The sequence below is a fragment of the Pan troglodytes genome, chromosome 1 (genome assembly GCF_028858775.2).
Source record: "Pan troglodytes isolate AG18354 chromosome 1, NHGRI_mPanTro3-v2.0_pri, whole genome shotgun sequence".
Lineage (NCBI taxonomy): Eukaryota > Metazoa > Chordata > Mammalia > Primates > Hominidae > Pan > Pan troglodytes.
Genome location: NC_072398.2, coordinates 153,922,343 through 153,945,193, shown reverse-complemented (window position 1 = coordinate 153,945,193; position 22,851 = coordinate 153,922,343). Strand labels below are relative to the sequence as shown.

Genomic DNA, 22,851 nt, shown 5'->3' with positions numbered 1-22,851 from the left:
GTGGATAGTAATCTTTATGTGTCAGTTAAGTTGATTACTAATGTTGTTTAAATCTTTTTTATACTTAACTGATTTTGTTGTCTGTTCATTCTATCATTTACTAAGGGGAATATATGGAATCCTACAACTATTTCTCTGTGAATTCCTGTTTTCTCTTTTAGACTGAATTTTGCCTTGAAAATGTGTTGTTAGGTGCATACATATTTAGGACTGTTATACCTTCCTTTAGAAGTGATCTTTTTGCCATTATAAAATGTATCTCATTATCTTTAGTAATGCTGCACTCCTTAAAGCCAATTTTGCCTGGCACTGGTATAGCTACACTTGCTTTTGTTAATGTTTTTATGTTTATATCCTTTTCTACCCTCTAATGTCCTTTTAATTTCAATTGTCTTGTGTTCTTTCATTTAAATTGTTTCTCTTATAAACAGCAGTGATTTACTTTTGTTTTTTATCTTGTCTGATGCAAGATATTTTTACTGAACACTGCATTTTACTTTGACAGGTTTTTTCCTCAGCACTTGATGTCATTCCATTGTCTTCTTGTTTCCATAGTTTCCATTTTTATTGTATAAATATTTATATACACACATATACATATATACATGTCTGTATTTATACATATAAGTACATATGCATTTATATATATATATGTACAAAGAGAGAGAGAGAGGGATGTTCTATCAGTTTTGTTTCTCTGAAAAATCTTGACTAATAGAGGCGATGTCTTAGGTTTCTTCACTGTAAAGTTACTCTTTTCCCCTTTGTAATTGTTAAGAATCTTGCAGGTTGATACTTTGAAAATATGCAAATATCCTGTTTTTTATCATACTATCACTCACTTATGTTAACATCCATTGATGATCCTTGCTGCAAAAATTATTACTGTGGTGTTTACCAAATAGTGATTTTTTTTTATTTTCATCACTTATTCTATATTTTGTCTGGAATCTGGAGTTGTACTGTAAGAAAGAATCACCTCTTTTCCCCAGTTATTCAGATATTTTAAATTTCCAAATATATAGGACTTCATTAATCATTTTATGTTGATAGCTAACTTAATTGCTTGTGGTTAGATAATATGGTTAGCATTATGTTAATTGTTTTAAACATTTGAGACTCGTTTTATATAGTACATTGTCAACTTGTGCAAGTGTTTCATGTGTATTTCTCTTTAATATTGGGGCCCAGTTTTCCATAATACACCCATTACATCAAGCTTGCTAATTGTGTTGTTCAAATATTTTATATTTTTACTAATTTTAGTCGGTTAGGTCAAATCATAATAGAAAAGCATTTTTTACTTACCCAGTATGATATTGAATTTGTCATTTTTCCTCTATACATCTACAAATTTTTTTGCTTTAGTTATTCTGAGGTGTATACAAGTTTTTCATTGTTTTGAAGTCAGTTTTATCATTTGGTATTAACCACTTGTATTCCTAATAACAATTTTACCTTAAAGTTTGTATTTTTCTGTCATTAATACAGCTGAATGCTCTTTTTGTTATATTTTCTATAAATTTCTTTTAAAAACACTTTTTTACTTTCAATCTTTTGTGCCCTTATATTTTAGGTATTTCTTATCAACAACATAAGCAACATAATGTTTTTTCTTTCTGAAATCTGACAATCTCTGTCTTTTATTAGAAAGTTGACTTAATTTCCAATTTGGGGGAATTAATAATTTATTTCAACTTGTTACTATAACTTATTTTGCATTTTCCATTCATTCATTCTTCTTCTAAGCCTTTATCTCCTTTATTGCCCATTTCTTCTAACTGGTCATGTTTATTGTTACTCCACTTTTCTCTTTCTGTTAGTTTGGAAGTTAGGTACTTTTTCTGGTAATGGTTACTCTTGAAGTGAAATTTTACCATATATACTTAACAACTTAAGAAATGATATGATTAATCAATATCTTCAAATTCCTCCTCCCTGCCTGAATAATCAAGGACCTTAGAAACCTTTAATTCTCAATGATATCCTTCCTACATAAGTCAATTCTATATACTTCTTTTTCAATTCTACACATTAGAAATTAGTTTAATTTTATACACATTTTACTTGTTTACTTATTTTTTTTTTTTTTTGCTCTCCATCCCTTTTTTCATATCAGAAATTTTCACTGTTTTTTCCTGTTGTTCTTAAATTCTTTAGAAGCTTCATTGATGAAGATTTATTTGTGGGGAAACTACCACATTTGTATGCATGAAAATGTCTTCCATCCTTGCCTTGCTTTTCTGGATACACAATTCTAGGTTAATAGTGATTTTTTTCTCACCTGTTTAAAGATATTGTTCAATTATCTCCTGATTTATGTCACTGTTGAAAAGTCTTCTGTTGTTGCTTTATTATTCCTTTGTACAGTCTCTGGCTGCTTGTGTGATCTTGTCTATCTTCGGAGTTCTACATTTTCACCACAATATGTCTAGATATGGATTTTCTTTATTCTGCTAGTTATGTAGGTTAATTCCTACATCTACAGAGCAACATCTTTTATCATTTCTGGAAAACCTTTAACCACGATCTCTTCACCTATTGCCTCTCCTATATTACCTCTATTCTCCCTTTCAGTACTCGAGTTAGATGCATATTAGATCTTCTGTTTTATCCTCCATGTTCTTAATCATTTTTCCATGTTTTTCATCTCCCTGTCTTTTGTGTCACATTCTAGGTCATTTCTTTAATTCTGTTTCCTAGTTTGTTAATTTTCTCTTACCTGGTCCACGCTCTTATTTAATTCAATTCAACCCAGACCATCTGACCAATTCAAAGCAATATCCTTTGGCCCAAACCTATATTTCTGTTAATACATTTTTTTAGGATGCAACATTCCTTTGTAGGCTTCTCATTAGACACGTATCTGTATAATCTATGTAAAATCACAAAATACCAAAGGAAATATACCAGCATAAGGGAAATTCAACAGAAATAACAAACAACAATTTAGAAATGTGAATTATTTATCAGATAAAGAATATACAATAATTACATATGGAATATTTAAAAATACTTAAAATGGATTTTTAAAAGAGCAAGTTGTCATAGGATCAACTACATTTCCCAGTAGCATCTCAGTCAGTTTGGGCTGCTATAACAAATTACCATAAACTGGGTGGCTGAAACAAGCATTTATTTCTCACAGTTCTGGAGACTGAGAAGTCCAAGATCACTGGTGCTGGCAGATCCGGTGTCTTGTGAGGGCCTGCTTCCTGGTTTAGGGATGTCATCCTCTTACTTGAATCCCACGCTTCCTCCTCTTTTGAAAAGGGTATTGATCCCATTCATTTAGGCTCCACCCTCATGAGCTAATTATCTCTCAAAGGCCCCACCTCCAAATATCATCACACTGGAGAATAGGCTTCAACATGGAAATTTTGGGAGGGGGAGTGCACAAACATTCAGCCCATAGCAGCATCTTCTTATAATCCTGTATACTAAGCCATAGAAACCTCAACAGAAGAAACAATCAGCCTAAATAAAGAACTTAACATTTATCTATGTTAACTTTAATTGTACTGGTGTCAGCTTGTCAAAATAATTTTAATTCTGTCATCTCTTGGACATCTAATCCCTTATTGTTTGTGCCACATGTAAAGTTGATAAGCATATTATTAGGAGATGGTAGTCCAGCCACAGATTCCCTGCAGGATAATAGAAAGCTGCTAATTTGGATATGACTGATCCACCTGGTATCTGTTACTTGATCCAAAGCATATTTCACTTTATTTTACAAGGATGCAGTGGAAGGCTTTAGCAAACGTGTTGCTGAAATACAAACATTTTCTGACTATATTATCCCCCTGGCCTGTCACCAGCCTAAAAAGAAAATCAAGTTGGTACCTGGTGAGAGCTGCATTCCTTCTTGTAAGTTCTTGCTTCAAACGTAGAATTTTCAAAGCCCTTTTTTGGTGTCTTCATTCATTTTACAGCATGATTGTTTCCTGCAGTATTCTACTATGATTTCAGCTTCCTCTTTTCTTGGACTGTGTTACAAATATATTCTTTTGCCTCTGGTGCCCACATGTTAGCCTCCTTCCTTTCCTGGATTTCAGACATATGAGTCTCATTTGAGCTGGCCTGGCATTTTTAATAAGGGATTAAAACCAGACAAGATGTTGGGAGGGTTACCTTGATTTTTCTCATGCCCTGCTGTATTATTCCACTCTTACTTTGCTAATAAAGACATACCCAAGACTGGGTAACTTATAAAGGAAAAGAGGTTTAATGGACTCACAGCTCCACATGGCTGGGGAGGCCTTGTAATCATGGCAAAAGGCGAAGGAGCAGCAAAGCCACATCGTGCATGGCAGCAGGCAAGAGAGAAGTGTCAGCAAACGTGGGGAAAACCCCTTCTAAAACCATCAGATCTCATGAGAACTCACTCACTATCATGAGAACAGCAGCATGGGGGTAACCACCCCCATGATTCAATTACTTCCCACTGGGTCACTCCCACAGTACATGGGGATTATGGGAACTACAATTGAAGATGAGATTTGGGTGGCGACACAGCCAAACCATATCACCTGCCTTTTCGCTACTAATACTTGTCATTTTTGAGTTTGTAACAAGATACGGATTTGATTGTTACCAAAATAGGCCATGCAGCTAATAGGCTCTTCATGAGACTAGAACTATCTTTTTTCATCAAATCCAAGATCTTGAAGGAGAGGCATCGCTAGCCAGGCTCACTCACAGGGTGAGAGAAGACCATACTAAACTGGCAAGAGATTTCACTGGCAAGAGATTTGTGCCACAATGTGCCAAATTGGGGTGTTAGTCCTCAGAATAAGTTTTTGGATTTTGGCCAAGTATTTTCAGCATAGACAGTATTGTCAGTAGCAGCAGGTTTCACTGAGGAGCCAGGGCTGAAATTGAAGGTAAGCAGAGAGAAGCAAGCACAGACAAAGAGGAGGGAAACTCTCAGGGGTGGAGAAGAGAGCTTGGAAATAAAACTAGAAATCTAGGTTGTGGTGACATTATTGCAGACATTGAACTCCAAGCTAAAGGGTGTGGACTTGGTGACATTAGCAGGATATCTCTGAAGATCATTAAGTATGGCAGTCACATGAATAAAACAATGCTTTATGGGATTCTAGGAATATTAAAAAACTGTTATTTTAAAGAAAGACATCAAAAATGACTTCAAGTATAGATGTTTCAATTTCCTTAAATTACTCCTTGTTCTCAGTATAAGTGTCTCTAATGTAGGAGAGAAACGAATCTTGCTTGTATTTTAGTAATAATAAACCTGTAACACCAGATGTCTTTCACCATAGATTACCCATTATTCTTGCGTGTGTGTGTGTGTGTATGTGTGTGTGTGTACCGTTTATTCTGTCTATAAAAGTCTTCTTCATTGAACAGGTGTCAAAACTGTTGGGCTTATGCTGGCACACAAATAAAGAAGTGACATAGCAACGGACAAAAAAGGGATCCCAAGTTGTCTGATTCAACTCCAAAAGGACAGAGTCACTGCAAGCAGAGAGCAGGTAGAAGCTGTACGCTCCAGTGCAGCAAAAGGCCTCTAAGCCAGCCCATCTCTCAAGGCCACTCCAACCTCCCTTCCCAGCTGTGTGACTCTCAATGACTTTGCTAAACCTGTTTTCTGTAAAACTGGGTTTCCCCCTAGCATTTCCATTATACAGCATTGTAGTAAAAATTAAATAAGCCTTGGGAGGCTGAGGCAGGGAGATCACTTGAGGCCAGGAGTTCAAGAGCAGGCTGGGCAACATAGTGAGACCCTGTTTCTACAAAAATACACTTTTAAAAATTAGCCTGGGGTGGTGGTGCGTACCTGTAGTCCCAGTCACTCAAAAGGCTGAGGTGGGGGGATTGCTTGAACATAGGAGTTTGAGGTTACAGTGAGCTACAATCGCACCACTGCAATCCAGCCTAGGCAACACAGCAAGACCTTGTCTCTTTAAAATGAAATTAAATAAGAATATATAAAAATCTGTGTAAACTCCAAATTTATATATTGATTTTTTACCAGATGACTCAGTCCCAGCATGGACAGAGGTTGAGCCTATTGCCTGGATTCAGGCAACTTAGAGTCCCCTTAGAGTTTCTCTAAGAAATTGCTACGTATTTCTGAAGACATCATGAGTTCAAAGTTGCTATGGCATTCTTCATGTTCAAACATCCATCTGCCAGATGAGCACTTTCCAATGACCCTCCTTTCTCCTGCCTTCTTTGACTACTTGTCTTTTAAGACTTGTTATTAAGTATTGCCTCTGATGAAGCATTTCCATTTCTTACTGCACACAGCGGACCTCTCCTCCCACTGCACTCTGTGCCAATGTCTCTCCCAGCACTTGTTAAATGCCTTACTTCCCACACTAAACCAGAGCCTCCCTAGGTTCAGGTCTAGCTGGGATTCATATCCATATCCCAGCTCCAGCCATAGTGCTTGGATCCAAGTAGAGGTGCTTGGGAAAGAGGAAAAGAAATTATTTTACTCAACCTGAAGAGGTTTCTGTCACCCCAAACCCTCATCATAATCTAGTGGGTAATAAAAAATGCACATATGTAATATTTGATGGTTGGAATCAAGGTTCTATAAGATACAGATGAGAAGAATTCTGACCATGGGGCTCTAGGGAGAGAGACCTCTGGAGCCTGTTTGGTGACTTAGAAACGTCTTTGTTTCATTTCATTTGTTGCAAAGTAATTGAACCATGTGATGAGACAGACTTCTGTAATGAGTTACGTAACTATTGGTTTATTTTTTTCCAACAGGTGGTTTCTTCCTTTTTGAAAAGTAAAGCTCTCAGGAATTATTTGATCTTTGTTTGAAGCCAATTAAATATTGAAGGATCTCTCCCGCCTTTGCATAAGTCAACAGAATGGAAAGTTTCATGGGGTGATGGGATAGAGGGGCACAGAGCTTTGGAATCAATTCCTCTCCTCTCTCTACACTCACTGCTACCCTGTTTGGCACTCCATTAACTCTTGCCTGGAATACTGTAATCTTCCAGGATTGTCTTTCTCCAGTGCATTTCTGTCCCATTTCATTAATGCAAAGTTAATCTCCTACGGTGCTAATTTTACTTAAAATCTTTCTCTGAATTCTGACTAGCTGTTAAATTTAGTTTTCAGTCTGTAGCCTGGAAATCAGAACCCACAGGCTGCTTTATCAGCTCTCGTCTCATCTCTCACTGCTCCTCAGTGTATGTACTGAAGCTCCAGCTACACCAGATGACATAAGGTGGCCCCTGGCCTCACTCGTGCTGCTCCTTCCACCTACAGTGCTGCCCCTGACCCATGCCTGCTGCCCATTGACAAGGCTTCCCCACCACAACTTTTTTTCCTATCTCCATGCTGCATTTGAGGCTCAGTGGAGTAAGCACCTGCCCTTGGCAGCCCCGCTTCCATTTTCTCATCTTCCAAGTCACAGTTCTCTCTTTATTTTCTTTGAAAAATCAGTCCCCCCACTCTTAATCATGTGGGAGATCCAGAAGTAGGCCCTGACTGGCTTACACCTATTGGCGTATCCTGTCTCCCCAGACACAATAATTGGTTCAGGAATGAGAAAATGACCCTAGGCAGAAACATAAACTTTTCCTCCAGTTCATGGTGCTTTAGGGTTTGGAACTATTATGGTCATATTTGCGACCACAAGGGGAGCCACCTTGAGAATGGGGACATTTCAGGGAAGCAGAGCTGAGAGATGCATCTTAGAATATCATTGAGTCCTGGATCAAGCTGAGCCTGAAGACAAATGTTTCCTAAACATTCAGTTATGTAAATAAATTCTACTTTTTATTTAAGGATACTCGAAATGGATTTTCTGTAGCTTCCAAAAAAATTATGACCAACAGATACTCTAATTTAATGACATGTAGAAACCCTTCTAGAGCTCTCTTCACCGGTATCCTGGCTTCCCATCCCCTATTGTAAGTACCTTACCGATAAAAAGTATTTATATTTCATATATGTTGGGGGAACAAAGACACAATATATAGACCAGATTGGCAATAGGGAGTAGTAAAGTGCATTTTCAGTACAAAGATGTTGTAGTGATTCTACCACCCTTTTGGGCACTTTCCTTGCCTGTGGTTCTCTATGCTGTCATTGAATCGGCTTGGTAGGAATCCTGGAGTTGCTAATGTAGGTAGATATAGCTGGGAAGCTGTAAACAGAACTATAATACAATAGAATACAAGAAGAAAAGATATGCTATTAGAAGAAAGAGTATTGTATTGTGAAACTGTTAATTATATAGATACATACACATATGTGTATTGGGACACAATGTTAAATGTATTTCTTAGTGTGGATGGAAGTACTTTTTTTTTTTTTTCTTTTGAGACGGAGTCTCACTCTGTCACCAGGCTGGAGTATAGTGGCACAATCTCGGCTCACTGCAACCTCCGCTTCCTGGGTTCAAGCGATTCTCCTGCCTCAGCCTCCCGAGTAGCTGGGACTACAGGCATGTGCCACCACGCCCAGCCAGTTTTTGTATTTTTAGTAGAGATGGGGTTTCACCATGTTGCCCAGGATGGTCTCTATCTCTTGACCTCGTGATCTGCCCGCCTCAGCCTCCCAAAGTGTTGGGATTACAGGCATGTAATCCTGTGCCTAGCCAGCAAAATATTTTTAAAAACCATTGCTCCAGCTCCCACGAGACAATTCTGTAATACACAATACAAAAAAAAGTAACAGAGGGCATGATATTAGAGAGGGTATTTATTTTACAAAATTTCTTTTTCAGTTATATAGATATATACGTATATGTATGTATTGAGTCACTATATGAAATGTACTTCTTATTGTGGGTGGTAGCCCAAAAGTTTGAAAACCACTGACTTGCTCTCTACCTGTGGCCTGAAATGTTACAGAACAGTACAATTGTCTAAACTGCAGCCAGGAATGTGACGAGAAGAAGGAGAGTCCATAATAACCTCCGCAACTAGAGCTATGTAGGCAGGCAATATATCTGTAGAGTGATTCCCGGGCTTCCTGGCAAGCAGTGAAGTGCTTGTCTAGAGGACTGCTTGCAGAGCCAAGGCAGACAACAGAGCTGGCCAAGCCAGGGTATGTATCTTTCCAGCCTGTTTCCATGGCCAACTCCTCAAGGTATCTAGTTAAAGGCCACGCAGACACAGGAGACAAGAGCCTTTGGAGAAAGAAGCTTGAAGAGGTTAAACATTTTGAACTGCTTGCTACCTTTGGCTTTGGCCTAAAGGAACCCTGAGGGATGCTTTGCAAAGAACCTGGCCTCCGGAATCAAAAGTACAGAGACAATCTACTGGAATGTGTGGCTGCTTTAGTATTTGGAGAATAATAATAAGAAAAGCCAGATGTCTTTAAAAAGCAGGTAATTTGCTTTTCAAAAAAATGTTTGCTCTTCTCATGTTTTAAATTGTTCAGCTCTTGTCTTCTATATTTAGGTTGTTTTGTTCTCTAAATGTTTAGTACTTAGAGAATGTTATATTCCTTTGACTAGATTTTCGCTTAGTTTTTATCTTCCTTTAAAATGTTTCAGCTACCTGGCTTACTCTTTCTATTCCATTTAATTTTTTCCTCCATTGTTTTCACTTGAAAACATTGTTGTTTCCTTTTCTCCTTAAGCTTTATTCGCAACTATATCCTTGAAATTCTACGTTTCTGATTTTAACATCTAAAATTTTAATTCTTTTATCTCATTTTTCCCTAGTTATACTTCTAATTTCTGAGTTCCTGGTTTTCTTTTTTAACCCGTTCAATGTGTTCTGTATTCCTTTTATTTGATTTCTCTTATTTCAACCTCAATTTTTCTCCTCCACGTTTGGTTTTCTTGGTTTATAAATGTATTTTCTTATTTGTAATTTTAATCATTATGTTCCTTGTATAGTGTACATTTATCAGGCTGACAAGCGACAGAAATACAAAGCTTAGGCTTTTAACCTCTATACCATTCAGGCTTAATCTGCAAACAGCTTTGTAGCTAACTAAACTAGAACATTTCCTACACCGATTGGCCGCTAACATGTTTTTTTCTCTTTTGACCTATCTCCCTTCTTAGCAGGGTTACAGGGGGCTCCTCCTGCTCCTGAATCTTTCCATTTCCTGTACTTGTCAGAAGAAGCAAGGAGAGGCTGCCTAAAGCTAGAAGAATTCAGGGTTACTAAAAAAAAAAAAAAAAAAAAAAAAAACAGTCGCTCAGACTCTTGTGGGATGACTTTCACATATATGATAGGTCTGTGCGTCATATAGACCAGCTGCAACTCCCAGAACGATAACAGAAGGTGGTGCCTTTTCACGTCTTTCTTTTTTTTAACTTTTATTTTAGGTTTGCGGCCACATGTGCAGGTTTGTTACCTAGGTGAACTCGTGTCACGGGGATTTGTTGTACAGAATTATTTCATCACTCAGGTATTAAGCGCAGCACCCAGTAGTTACCTTTTCTGAGCCTCTCCCTCCTCCCACCCTCCACCCCCAAGTAGTTCCCAGTGTCTTTGTTGTTCCCTTCTTCATGTGTTCTCATCCTTTAGCTCCCATTTATAAGTGAGAATATGTGGTGTTTGGTTTTCTGTTCCTGCATTAGCTTGCTAAGAATAGCCTCCAACTCCATCTATGTTCCTGCAAAAGACATGATCTCATTCTTTTTTATGGCTGCATAGCATTCCATGGTGTATCTATAACACATCTTCTTTATCCAGTCTATCATTGATGGGTATTTAGGTTGATTCCATGTCTTTGCTATTGTGAATAGTGTTGCAATGAACATTCGCATCGCAGGGAAGCCTTCAGAATTAGGGAAGGTGGTCAAGAATGGGCTCTGACCCTTTGTTCATCTCTTTTGGAGAGAATAAGACTTTTCCTTAAACCCAGAGGAATAATCTGAAAAATTTAAATGACCATGGCCAAGAATTTCATCATGTAATACCATCTAGTTTCTTTAAGAACTTGTATCAGTGAAAGTCCAATCAGGACACAGAAATCACATAGTAATTTGAAGAAAGAATTAGAGTAAAGGGGCAGTTGCTAGTGAGAGATAACAAGTACTCTAAAGAATATAGGAATGGCAGGCATTCTCTTGAGCTTTGCTACTTTGGAGGTCTTCGCCCCCAAAAGGGGGAATTCATTAGGAGACAAACAGTAATTTCACTGAATTTGAAGAGAAGATTGCCACCTGGTCATTTGAGGCTGTTTATGTCACTAAACCAATGGGCCAAAAATAAGGAGTTGCTTCACTGGCTGGAGTGATTGATCCCAATTACCAAAGGGAAATTGAATGGGCAGCCCCCTCCCCTAGGACTAAGCCAGAAGTCCAAGGAAGAAGCCAACTCCTCCCAGGGCTGAGATCAGACATTGTTGGAGAGGGCATGGCAAGGCACACTGGCAGAGAAGTTCACTGAAGTGTCGTTGTCAGTGGAGCTTGCTGGAAAACTGCCCTTTGGAGTGCTAAGGTCATATCCTCAGGGAGGAGCCATGTCTCAGAACTCACTGAAAAGCCACCTGAAGGAATGTGGGGAAAGTTGTCCAGAGGAAGGTGCCCTGTTAGCAGCTCTCTGCAAGGAGGTATGCTGGGGGAAGATGTTCATGAGAATGTGCCCACCATCTGTACCTTGCTTAAAATGGCTGGAACCAGTTGCCTGAGGCAGCCATTCAAGTGAAGATGCTTTGCTGGTAGCCCTCCCACTATAAAGTTGTCCACAGGAAGGTGCTCTGTGCTGCCGGCCACTGGGCACTGCAGAAAACACAGAATGTGTGCACACACACGTACTCTCTCTCTCTCTCTCTCCCTCCCCCTGCAGAAGAAGATCACCTGAAACAAGAAGAAAAGCTCCTTTCTTCTGTGATCCTCCAGCACTGTCTATTGACAAAGCTTAGCAACATGTTCACTGTAAAGAAGAAATTCTTAAAGGGTTCAGCTCCATTATCATAGAATGGTAATAAGTGGATTGGGGGTTGAGACAATGAGTTGATAACTGGGAACAGTACATTCCTTTAGCTACTCATTTTCCATATTTACCCTTCACTCATGTGAGTTCTGTACAATGAAGCAACTCTGTGTTTCCACCTAACAAGATATTGCTATTCTCACAAGTGAAGAAATTCTCACCCTTCACAAAATAAAGAGATGCATAGTCCTAACCATCACTGTATCCATTGGCAGCTATAGTCATTACTCCTCAAATTCTATCATAGTTTCATTGATTATTTTCTTGCCTAAAGACTATTATGTATGGTTAAGCACCACTAGTTTGTGTAAAAACAAAAATGGAAAAAAGAGAAACAGCCTACACACATAAACATATAATAGCCAAAGAGAAAATACACAAAGCCACTACAGTCCTCATTTCAGTAGCTGGGCACAAGGCCATAGTTGATACCTCTGGCTTATATTTCTTTTGCCCTTGGCCAGAAGTTCAGCGGGTCAATTCTTTATCCAGCAGAGGGACCTAAACCTTCCTTCAGAAGGGTAAAGTCCTTAGTCATCTGCCTTTTTATTTTTTTTGGTTGTTATAAGAAGTGCTAATGGGCATCCCAGATAATCCCCTGGATTCCACATAATCCTCCTTCTCCCCAGTGTGTAGCAGCAACTCAATATCCCTTTGATAATTGAGATCAATCACTCCAACCAGTGAAGCAACTCCCTATTTTTGGCCTGTTGGTTTAGTGACATAAACAGCCTCAAATGACCAGGTGGCAATGTTCTCTTCAAATTCAGTGAAATTGTTGTATCTCATGATGAAAGCATTCTCCCTCTTGGGGGCAAAGACCTCCAAATTAGCAAAGTTCAAAGTTTCCATTGGATTTGGCAGTTCCATCACTGATAGCAGTAAACAAAATCATTTCAGGGGAGTAGTGGGAACAAAAGCCAGATTACAAGGGGGTTTACAATGAAGAGAAGGCAAGGCAGGGAAGCCAGTAAGTGAATGCAGCCCACTCTTTCAAAAGAAAAGCTATGAAATTAAGTAGAGGAGAGCTCTGTAAAGCACTCAGAAGAGGACACAGGATTTTGAGAGGAATTTTTAAAATGAGGAAAACTTACACATCTTATAAAATTCAAGGGGAAGCTCTTCTATGTAAAAAGAAATTGAAGGAAGACATGAGTAAACAAGCTCCCAAATGGGATGGGATCAATAACTCAAAGCAGAGGCATCTCTGCCTCAGTATCTGAGCCCAAAGAAGTGGGGTAGGGGTGTGATAGGAGAAAATAAAGGCAAATTTGTAGGAGGTGGAGCAGGAAGTTGAGCTGGTTACCTTCTCCCAGTTTAATTTTCAGATTACAAAGCAAAGCCTTTTGATGAAAGAACTAAGTTGGTAGAGCAGGAAGACTGAAGAAAATGCACAATTTTGAAAAGAACAATAGTGGAAAATAGAGAGGGGCAAGAGATAGAGAAATCTAATCTGGTTGTCTATAAATCATGACTCAAATTTTACTTCCTCCTTGATGTGTACTCTGCCTCTTCAACTGATAGTAAATAAAAGATTAATAATATATCTATATAGCAATTAAAAACAGAAGTTTCTCTTTAAGTGCCTGTCCTATAGCTCTTACATAGCACTCGTCATTTTCTGCTATGTAGTTTTTTTCCTTTCTATAATCCACTGGTAACTCTTTAATTAATTAGATTTTTGTATCCCTCATAAGCATCTACTAGAGTGTGTAACTCATTAACACAGTGTTTCAATAACTAATTGTTGTACAACAAACCACTCTATACTAATGGAGTAAAATAACAATCTTTTGTAATTATTCTCTCTCATGGTTCTGGGGATAACTAAGTGGTTCTCACTTGGGGGTCTCTCCTGTGGTTGCAGTCAGGGAACATCTGGAGGCTCCTTCCTGCACATCTCTGGAGTGTGATGTTGGCTCCTGGCTGGGACCTCAGCCGGGAGGCTGCCCTCCACAATACACATATGTGACTTCTCCATGCGGCTTGGGCTTCCTCAGGGGATGGTGGCTGGGTTCCGAGAGCAAGTGTCCTAGAAAAGAGCTGGGCAGGTGTTATAATCCTTTTTATGATCTCTGAAGTCATGCAGTAGTATTCGGTAACACTCTATTTATTAGAATTAAGTCACTAAGGCCAGCCCACATTCAAGGGGCGGGGAGTTTAGACTCCATGTCTTGATGAGAGGAGTGTCAAGGGATTTGAAGATACTACACATATAAATGCTAATTAGCTGCTTGTTTTAAGCATTTAGTGTATTTTGAAAAAGCCTCAGAAAGAAAGAGAATGAGAGTGGTACACAGTCTTACAAGGTCTGAATAGAAGTCAGGAATAATGCTAAAGAGTCAATTAACCATAAAAGATGCTACCCATGGCTGCTTATTTCACAAGTGTTTGTGATCTTCTTTTACAATCTCTTTTTAGGAGATAAAATTGAGCTATTTTGTCTAGAAAGGTGTAGTAGGTCAGTGCTTCTCCTACTTTATGGGCACACAAACTCCTGGGGATATTGTTAAAATGCAGATTCTGATTCAGTAGGTCTGAGGTGGGGCATCACATTCTGCATTTCTAGGAAGCTACAGGGGGGATACTGCAGCTCCATGAGCCACCCATTCAACAGCAAGTTAGCAGAAAGTAATAAGGGTAACTGCCTGGCTCCTGTGATCCCATCCTTCTCTGGGAGGAGCGCTAATGGGGTATGCCACCAGAGGTCCTTATGGGCTTACAAGACCTTAGCCCTCTGGCCTGTGAACCTGTGATGCCAATAAGGTTAATCTATTCTTCCATAAGACTTGTAGAACTGGAATTAAAGGAAGACAGTAATTTACCTGTCTCTTGTGGTAGAAGCATGGGATATGAGGTTCTATCCATCATGTGAGAAAGTCAGTTTCCAGGAGGAATAAAGGGAGCACAGAGAGAGAGAGTGAGTCCAGGTGATACTCCAGTGCCTGATGAGGCTCAGACCTGACCCCACTTCTGAAAGATTATACAAAATATCCTAATATTCTTCTGGCAAATTCCCCTCTTGGCCTACATTTGTTCTACTTCGGTTGTTATCATTTGAAACTAAAAAAGCTCTAACAAAGGGTAGGGAAAGTAGGGGATATGTTCTCTTGGAAATGTAATGCTCACTGTTTTGCAGTACTAGATTATTATCCAGACGTCTGCAACCTGAGGGTGAGGAAAGACTGTCCCTTAAATCATGTTAAAGGTATGTTCCCAACAGAGTGGACTGAATATGAAAAAAGAAGACAGTGGAACACTAAGGCTGAGGGAAGATGAGAAAAGCCTCAATCTACCTAAAATAGGAGAAAAATCTAGAAAAGGGAGGCAAGAGAGTCTATGGATTAAAATCGTTGGATAGTATCGAAAGAAACTGTTACCCAAAACTTATGCCTGCTGAAAACAGATGGGAAAAGGACAGTCTAGGAATAGCAAAGCTAATGTTCTCTAAAGAGTGACAAGACCCTGGGCCTGAGTGGAAGTTAAAAGCAAGATAGTCCTGCCCAGCAAAGAACAAAACATTGACTTTTCCTATATGTCAGACATTGTGTGATTTGCTTTACTTTTTTTTTTTTTTTTTTTTTTTTTTTGAGACGGAGTCTCGCTCTGTCGCCCAGGCTGGAGTGCAGTGGCGCAATCTCGGCTCACTGCAGGCTCCGCCCCCCGGAGGTTCACGCCATTCTCCTGCCTCAGCCTCCCGAGTAGCTGGGACTACAGGCGCCCGCCACCTCGCCCGGCTAATTTTTTGTATTTTTAGTAGAGACGGGGTTTCACCGCGTTAGCCAGGATGGTCTCAATCTCCTGAACTCATGATCCACCCGCCTCGGCCTCCCAAAGTGCTGGGATTACAGGTATGAGCCACCATGCCCAGCCAATTTGCTTTACATTTATGACCTTATTAAATGACCCCCCCTAAGAAAGTTTCGCTCATGTCCGTCCCTGAAACTCTAGCACAGTCAAAGCTGGCACTACCATAGTCAAAAGAGAGAAAACTGAACGTGGGTCATATCATGTGATTCCCACCTGGCAGACCCTATGACTGGGTATACCTCAGCAGGCAAATCTCAGAGTCCTCTGAAGTCTCTGAGACTGCAAACTGTGCAGGTGACACAAGAATGACACTGCCACCTTTCCATGTTTGGAGTAAATAAATTTTTAATAACCAGTTTCTTGGTTACAACTTCATCTATATAAATCCCCTTATTCTAGGATCTACACAGTTAAACCTAATATTTCACAGCACATTTCAAAAACAGTACAGTTTTTACACTAAGAAAAAAAAATAAAAGCCTGGTTACCACCAAGGTGTATTGTCCATGAATTGAAAGGCTTTCCTATTTAAGTAGCATGTACATGTGTAAATAGGGCAGGCAGCAACAGAACAGCAATATTGGAGAACTCTTTCTTTGTAGTAAATGCCCTTGAGTATGAGATGTGACACTGAAGCAATAAGGCCAATTCTTTAAAGCAAAAATGGATACTGATCTCACTGTTTTATAGCCATATCTTGTGGTATGTTTATAACGTATTTCTTTCACATGTTAAAACAGTATCTACTAAAGATGGGCTTAATTTTGGTAAAGTCAACTGAAAAAAGTTATATGTTAATGCAACATTTGTTGTAAAGATTCCAGAAACACAGGAGTCAAAATTTCAAATTATGATTCCCACAGTAACTGTAACTCTGGTATACAACATACATAATGGAAGAAATGTTATCAACATATACCATAGTAGAAAATACTCAGTAAGCAGAAACAAGCTGAGTTATGCTTCTTGTGGGAATCATCATTTTCAACTAGCTGGGAATATATAAAAATCAAAACCATAAATGCATGGATTATTTTTTGCATTTAATTCTAATTTTTCTTGATCCAATTTAATCAGCTTTGTATCCAAACTACATTTTCCTTTCATAAACTGCAAATGAATGTCTTTTGTAATTTTAAAATCCACATTATTTGATTTCTTTTTCTCACACAGGCTGCCTTTGCAGGATGGCATCATTATACCCTGTCCCTCCCTGAAATGTCAGGACACATCTGCAGGGATTCATTTATCTACATTCCTTTTCTCTCTGAAGGACACCATGGGGGAGGAGAAAAAGAACAGCAAAGAGAACAAGAATCACATTGAGTAGCTTAGAAAGCTACATAAGTGCACTGTGACCATTAACTTCCCCTTTGGTATCCTCCTAAGCCGACATAAGAACAATAATGCCACCATATATTTACAATTTCCGAAGTGTTTAGTCAAAATACTATCTCATCTGATTCTCACCACAACACTGTGAGAAAGGCAAAAACAAAACACCTTTCTGTTGTTCAGCTTTTGTGACTCAAGTAGAATATATTTAAGGATTTGTTTTTATGATACTGTTTAAAGTGTAGGCCATTTAATTGCACTGACAATATTTCCTAAACATACTCATCTACCACATGCAGAGGATTTAGTTATTATGAAGGCAGAGTATGCTCTGTGTAAAAAGATTATGGTTATAAGTGAAACATTTAACATATTTTAAGCTTTTGGCTTTAACTATATTCTGAAGATTCAATAATGAAACAGAGGAACAACTGCCCTTTGAAATTCTGCTGAGGCAAAATTTATCCTGAATATTTTATCCAGTATTACTTTTCCCAGTTTGGTTTTAACTAAGAAGGGCACCTTCTACAACCTCTGAAGACGAATCCTTTTACTTTCTAGCAGTCTTTACAGGGTATGTTTCATTATATTCAAACTAAATTACTTTGGCTCAAGAACAATCATAATTCCTTTACCACCCTAAATAGCTCCGCCTCACCGTGGTGTCCACGACCTTGTATGAGTGTCTGGAGGGCAACATGGTCAATCTTTTTGTGTCTCAGTGCTACTATAATCAGTCTATTCAATTGCAAGTTTATTTTCCCTTCTTTTCATGTACAGAAAGATCCTTCACATAATCAGACAAAATTTTTCTTCCTCATTTATATAACACATCAATAAAAAGATCAATTAAAATAAAGATTCAGAGCTGGCAAAAAGCCTCAATATCATTTGTTCTAACTAGGGAGATAACACAGTCAATCCTTTGCCTTTTGAAAAGTATGACAATCTTGCATGCAATTAAAAGGTAATATTATAAGTGCAAAAGGAAAAACAAATCTTAAGGAATATTAATTTTAGGAGGTTTTCTTGTGGAGGAAGAGTTGTCTTAATGTTACCTACAATTATAAACAAAATTAAAAAAAAAATCTTTGCACTGAATAAAGATGAACACATAAATTCTTGCATAAAACAGATAAGACACTTGAAGGTATCCCCCCAGACATAAATACTTAACTTTTAGGCCTTTCCTCTACTCATATGCAAAAGTTTGAAAAGAAAAAACAACATCAGGGGTTGGTCATAGCACAGTCTCAATATTATTTCCAAACTAAAATGTCAGTGATGGGGATATGAGCTCTTGCATCTTACCAGAGACCAGAAAAGAGGCTTACTGCCTTATAGGATACATCAGCCAGACATGAAGGCTAGGCCATAAGCGTACATATTTTCTTCACAGGTCCATCCACTTTATGGGATTTTTCTCAAGGAAAGTATAGATACAGCCAGTGGGCAAGGAGGTTTACCTAAAACAGAATGAAATAAAGTCCTTGTTGGCTCTCTCTTTCAAGATGGAAAATGAAGAGGACGTGACCAATTCTAGAAGATCACAGAACGCTTACAAATGAAAAATAATAGGGTATGTTTCTCTTGAGCAGTCAATACGTGAAATTATCAAAGGTCTAAAATTTCCCAAATAAACTGACAACATATAAGGTCCTGGAGATTGTCAGTGCCATAGATTAAAAAACCAATTTTTCATCTTTGCTTTTAATTAAAGCTGCAGGATTCCATGAGTGACCAGCAGTAAAATATTAATACATTAAAGAATAAACCAAAGGAAAACATTTGGTACAACGTAAGTGGTCCAACAATAGAAGACTGTGAAATGAATTAAATATTCATAAAGTGAATACTATGCAGTCATTCACAATGTATTTTTGAGAGGGAAAAGGTTGATAATACATCGTAAAATGAAAAAAGACATTACAAAATAGTACATTCCATATGATCTCCATATTGGGAAAAAATATGTGCATAAGTCAAAAGATTGGGAGGATATACAAAAAATAATTAACCAAAGTTACTTCTGTTAGTGAGAATTTAATGTCTTCACAATTGTTTCTTTTCCAAATGAAAAGGGGATAAGGGGAAATTACTATTTTCAAAAACAATCAATGTATTCTGATCTCTGTCTCATTCGCTTTTATAATACACAAAATACAAAACTGGAATATATTTAGTGCCATTAAGCAATTGCATTAACAATTATTTTTCTTTAAGTTATAAAATTAATAGTTGATTCAAATTTAGTTTCCTTATACTTATTTCCAATTCATACAAGAGAAACACATTTTTTAAAATATATAATGACATAAATTATTATCCAAGTTTGCAGTCCTCCATGCATTCTTCATTCATCATCAAGTCTAAAAAATGAACTTCATATGCTTAATTCCATAAGTTTTGAAGAAAACCATGATAATAAGTGCCCATAATCCCAGAATAAAGCCCCCAGGAGGATGCCAGTCTTTCAGCTTCGGTTTCTGCAAAACAAGAATAACATGATAAATTTTATAACAGGTAAATAATTCAGCAATCAATAAAGCAAACATTGATGAAAAAGATAAATTTCACTGGTTGTGTTTGAAATGGGGACTAGTTAGTCAAATTAAACACATTGGGATAGCAACAATGGTAAAGACTTCAGACAGGGTAAATATCCTGCAGGGTAAACTGGCTCCTAACAAAGATCAGTTTCAGCTTATATTTTGTTTCCTCAAAGAGTCCTTCCCTGACTACCTAATCATACCATCTATCCTCACTCAAGTTACTCAGTAGCCTAACAGTCTTTCTCACTTTGGATTTATATATTCATTAATTTGTCGGTTTTATCTATCTCTATTAGACTGTAGTTCCATGACGGTCATCTTATTATATTCCCAGCACCAACCTGCCATGGTGCTTGCCATTCAGGAGGCATTCATATATCATAGTGAGTAAATCAGTGGAAGAACAAACGCTACCCAATTCCATTCAGCTATTCAACACACACTTGTTTAAGTGCCAGTGCCTTGGGTCATGTTTTTCCCTTGAGGTAGAATGCTCCTTAACCTATTCATTGTGCCTATTCAAAACTCACTAACTCAAATGCCTCCTCCAGACTCTCCCACCTGATATGTTATTTTGAGTTCCCATAGTACCTGAACTATAACTCCTTCTATTGTTACTCCTATTCACTATTATATTTATCTTTATCATTTATCTCCCTGCACACTCCCTGGGATCAAAGTCCATCTAAGTCAATTTTTTATCCCCCTTCTCTATTCCCCACCCCACAAGTGTCATGTATGCTTTTTTGTCCAGCAAGACCAGTCTTCTCCATTTAGTTGTCATTTCAACAGCTACATTACAGCCTTGTAATTGGAAGTTTGTGACAATGATTTCTTTTCTACTTACTGAATTACTGGCCAAGACTGTAATGACAGTTATGATATTAGAATCATATTTTAGACAATAGGGGAGAGAAACAGTAAGCTAAAATTTGCTTTAGTCGTCATGTATAATGTCCATCAATTCAAAATTAACTTTTCAAACTAAAAGGAAAGAAAGCTACCTCAATATTTTAACTTGAATCATAATGCTAGAGTTTTCAGAGCTTTTAATCAAATGCTTAATATAAACTGACCTACCAACGTTTAAAGTGGTTACATTCCATCTTCATTCCTATGCTTACCCTCAACCTCTACCAGTCCATCCAGAAAACTCCCCCAAAATTTATCCCAAAATATTAAATCCAATTTTTCTCATGTTATTTTCCACTTAAGAGTCTGCAGTGGCTTCCACTCAACATGTGTGATGATAATGGCAAAAGTCCTTGCCCTCTAATATCCTACAAGACGGTAAGTTCGGTGGTTCTCAAACCATTTCTAATGGCAAAGCTCTTGGAAGTTACAGTGCTTTCTGTGCAATACTGTGACAAATCTTAATTCCAGTAGAAAATCTAGAATAATTAATAAAAAGCAAAGCTATATTAAAGATAAGTAATATAAATATCACAAGCACGTGTCAATGAAAAAATAAGTGAGTGAACTAAACAAGACTACTGCTCAGTTTTTGTCCTGTTTATTTTCTACTAGTCAAACAATTTGTAATTCACACAAAAGGGTTGAAAATGTTTAAGATCTAAAACTACTTTTCCACATACCGGGAAAAGATTACCATTATTCATTATTAGTGGAAGCACATTTTATACAACCTATAGATATTCCCTGAAAGCCCAGTTTAAAAGCACTGACCTAGTTTGAGAGATCAGATACTGATTTTCCCTAACAACTAGGAGTCCCTCATTTATATGGCATTTTAAAACACTCACACTTAGGTTACTACTGTAAAAAAGTTAAATACATATTGTCAAAATCTGGCACCAATGTAAACTCTTAACTAAGGAGAACAGGCTATAGACAATTGTTCCATAAATCCAATTAATGAACTTCAGTGCTAAAAGACTTAAGAAGGCATTTAAACCAAGTCATGTTTTTCAAAAAATGGTGAACATCATTTAAGCTCTACATTCATTAGAGATTACAGAAACAATAATCAAGTAGTTATAGCAAATCTTAATTCTGCAGCTGTAATAACTCCAGTTACTTTCCAATGAGATGGACTCCCTGAGGTTGTAATTTTACTATTAAATCTTAAACTTAGCAGCCAGAAACAGTTGCCAGAGATAAGACAACTATGGAAAAAATAGCATCTTTGAAAGTAACTATCATTTTTTCAAAGATTCAACAACTAGTCCTGGCAGCTATTTCGACCCATTATTCCACAGGCTGGCTTGGAGAATTCTGGAGGCACTTCATTCTGGTCTTTCAACCTCCTTGACAGGTATGTGTTTCACATCTAGACCGCTGATGGCCAGGGTAGGAACAAAGAGAAAATCAAAGTGCTATTTCTCCAACAGCAAACTTTAAAAGTAATAATGGAGGACTAAGAAATATATGTAATTTCTGCAAAATTATAATGGAACAGTAAACTTATTCACATGATAACACTGCATAAGCTACCAAAAGCAGCAAATCCTGGCCTTTCAAAACTGCTCTTTGCAGTTGCTATGTTTCTTAATGTTCGTTCAATACATTTTTTTGATTAATAAAAAATGGAAAATGCATTAAGAACTAAATGCACTTTGGACTCAGCTTAAGAAGGTATCTGAATAGAATCCCCTAGTGCAGTCTCTCCCACCTTCTCACAATAATCCATACAAAGGCACAGAAAAAGACAACAGCACACCCTACCAAAATTCAGTTAACCTCTGATGAGAAATCTCTGACAGTTTCCCAGAAACAAGGATTAGAAACAAATTAATGGTAGGCTTAGTTTTCTGTTTGGTATATACCATGCAACGGCTTGCTTTGCTCTGTGAAACACAATACTTCTGCAGCTGAGTAAGGGACTTTAGCTCACTCCCTTTTTCCACCTGCTGTTTAACAGACACAGTGCTTATGCAGTAGAAAGATGGCTTTATGAGGCAGCCAGAGTTGTGTAACTCATTCCCAGTTCCCAGTGGCACACCTCTTTATATGTCCATTTAAATATAATTCCCAGCAAGCAATATGACAAAAGGGTAGGCGGGCACTGACAATGGTTCACTGCTTCCTGGAAGGCTTAGTATCACAGGAAAAGCTCTGCAGAGACCAGAAAATGCAGGGAAAACCCTGTTAGTAGTACATGTTTTAAAAATATGGGTTTTTTTTCCATATACTTCACCTTTTTTTAAGTGCCCCAAAAAACAGGCATAAGTGGCATGGTAGCAGATGATCCTAGTTTAAGCCACATTTAGAGTGGTCTAAGAACCAGTCACTTGGAA

At 37.9% G+C, this 22,851-nt stretch overlaps 1 protein-coding gene across 1 annotated transcript in view; it reads right to left on the bottom strand.

The window, feature by feature from the left end:
* Positions 1–16,034: 16,034 nt before the first annotated feature.
* PIGK (phosphatidylinositol glycan anchor biosynthesis class K) overlaps positions 16,035–22,851 on the bottom strand; it is a 130,042-nt gene continuing 123,225 nt past the window's right edge. The window contains exon 11 of the mRNA XM_001168438.7: positions 16,035–19,528. Within this exon, the coding sequence (XP_001168438.1) occupies positions 19,412–19,528 (117 nt within the window). The 3' untranslated portion in view covers positions 16,035–19,411. The remainder of the gene's footprint in view (positions 19,529–22,851) is intronic.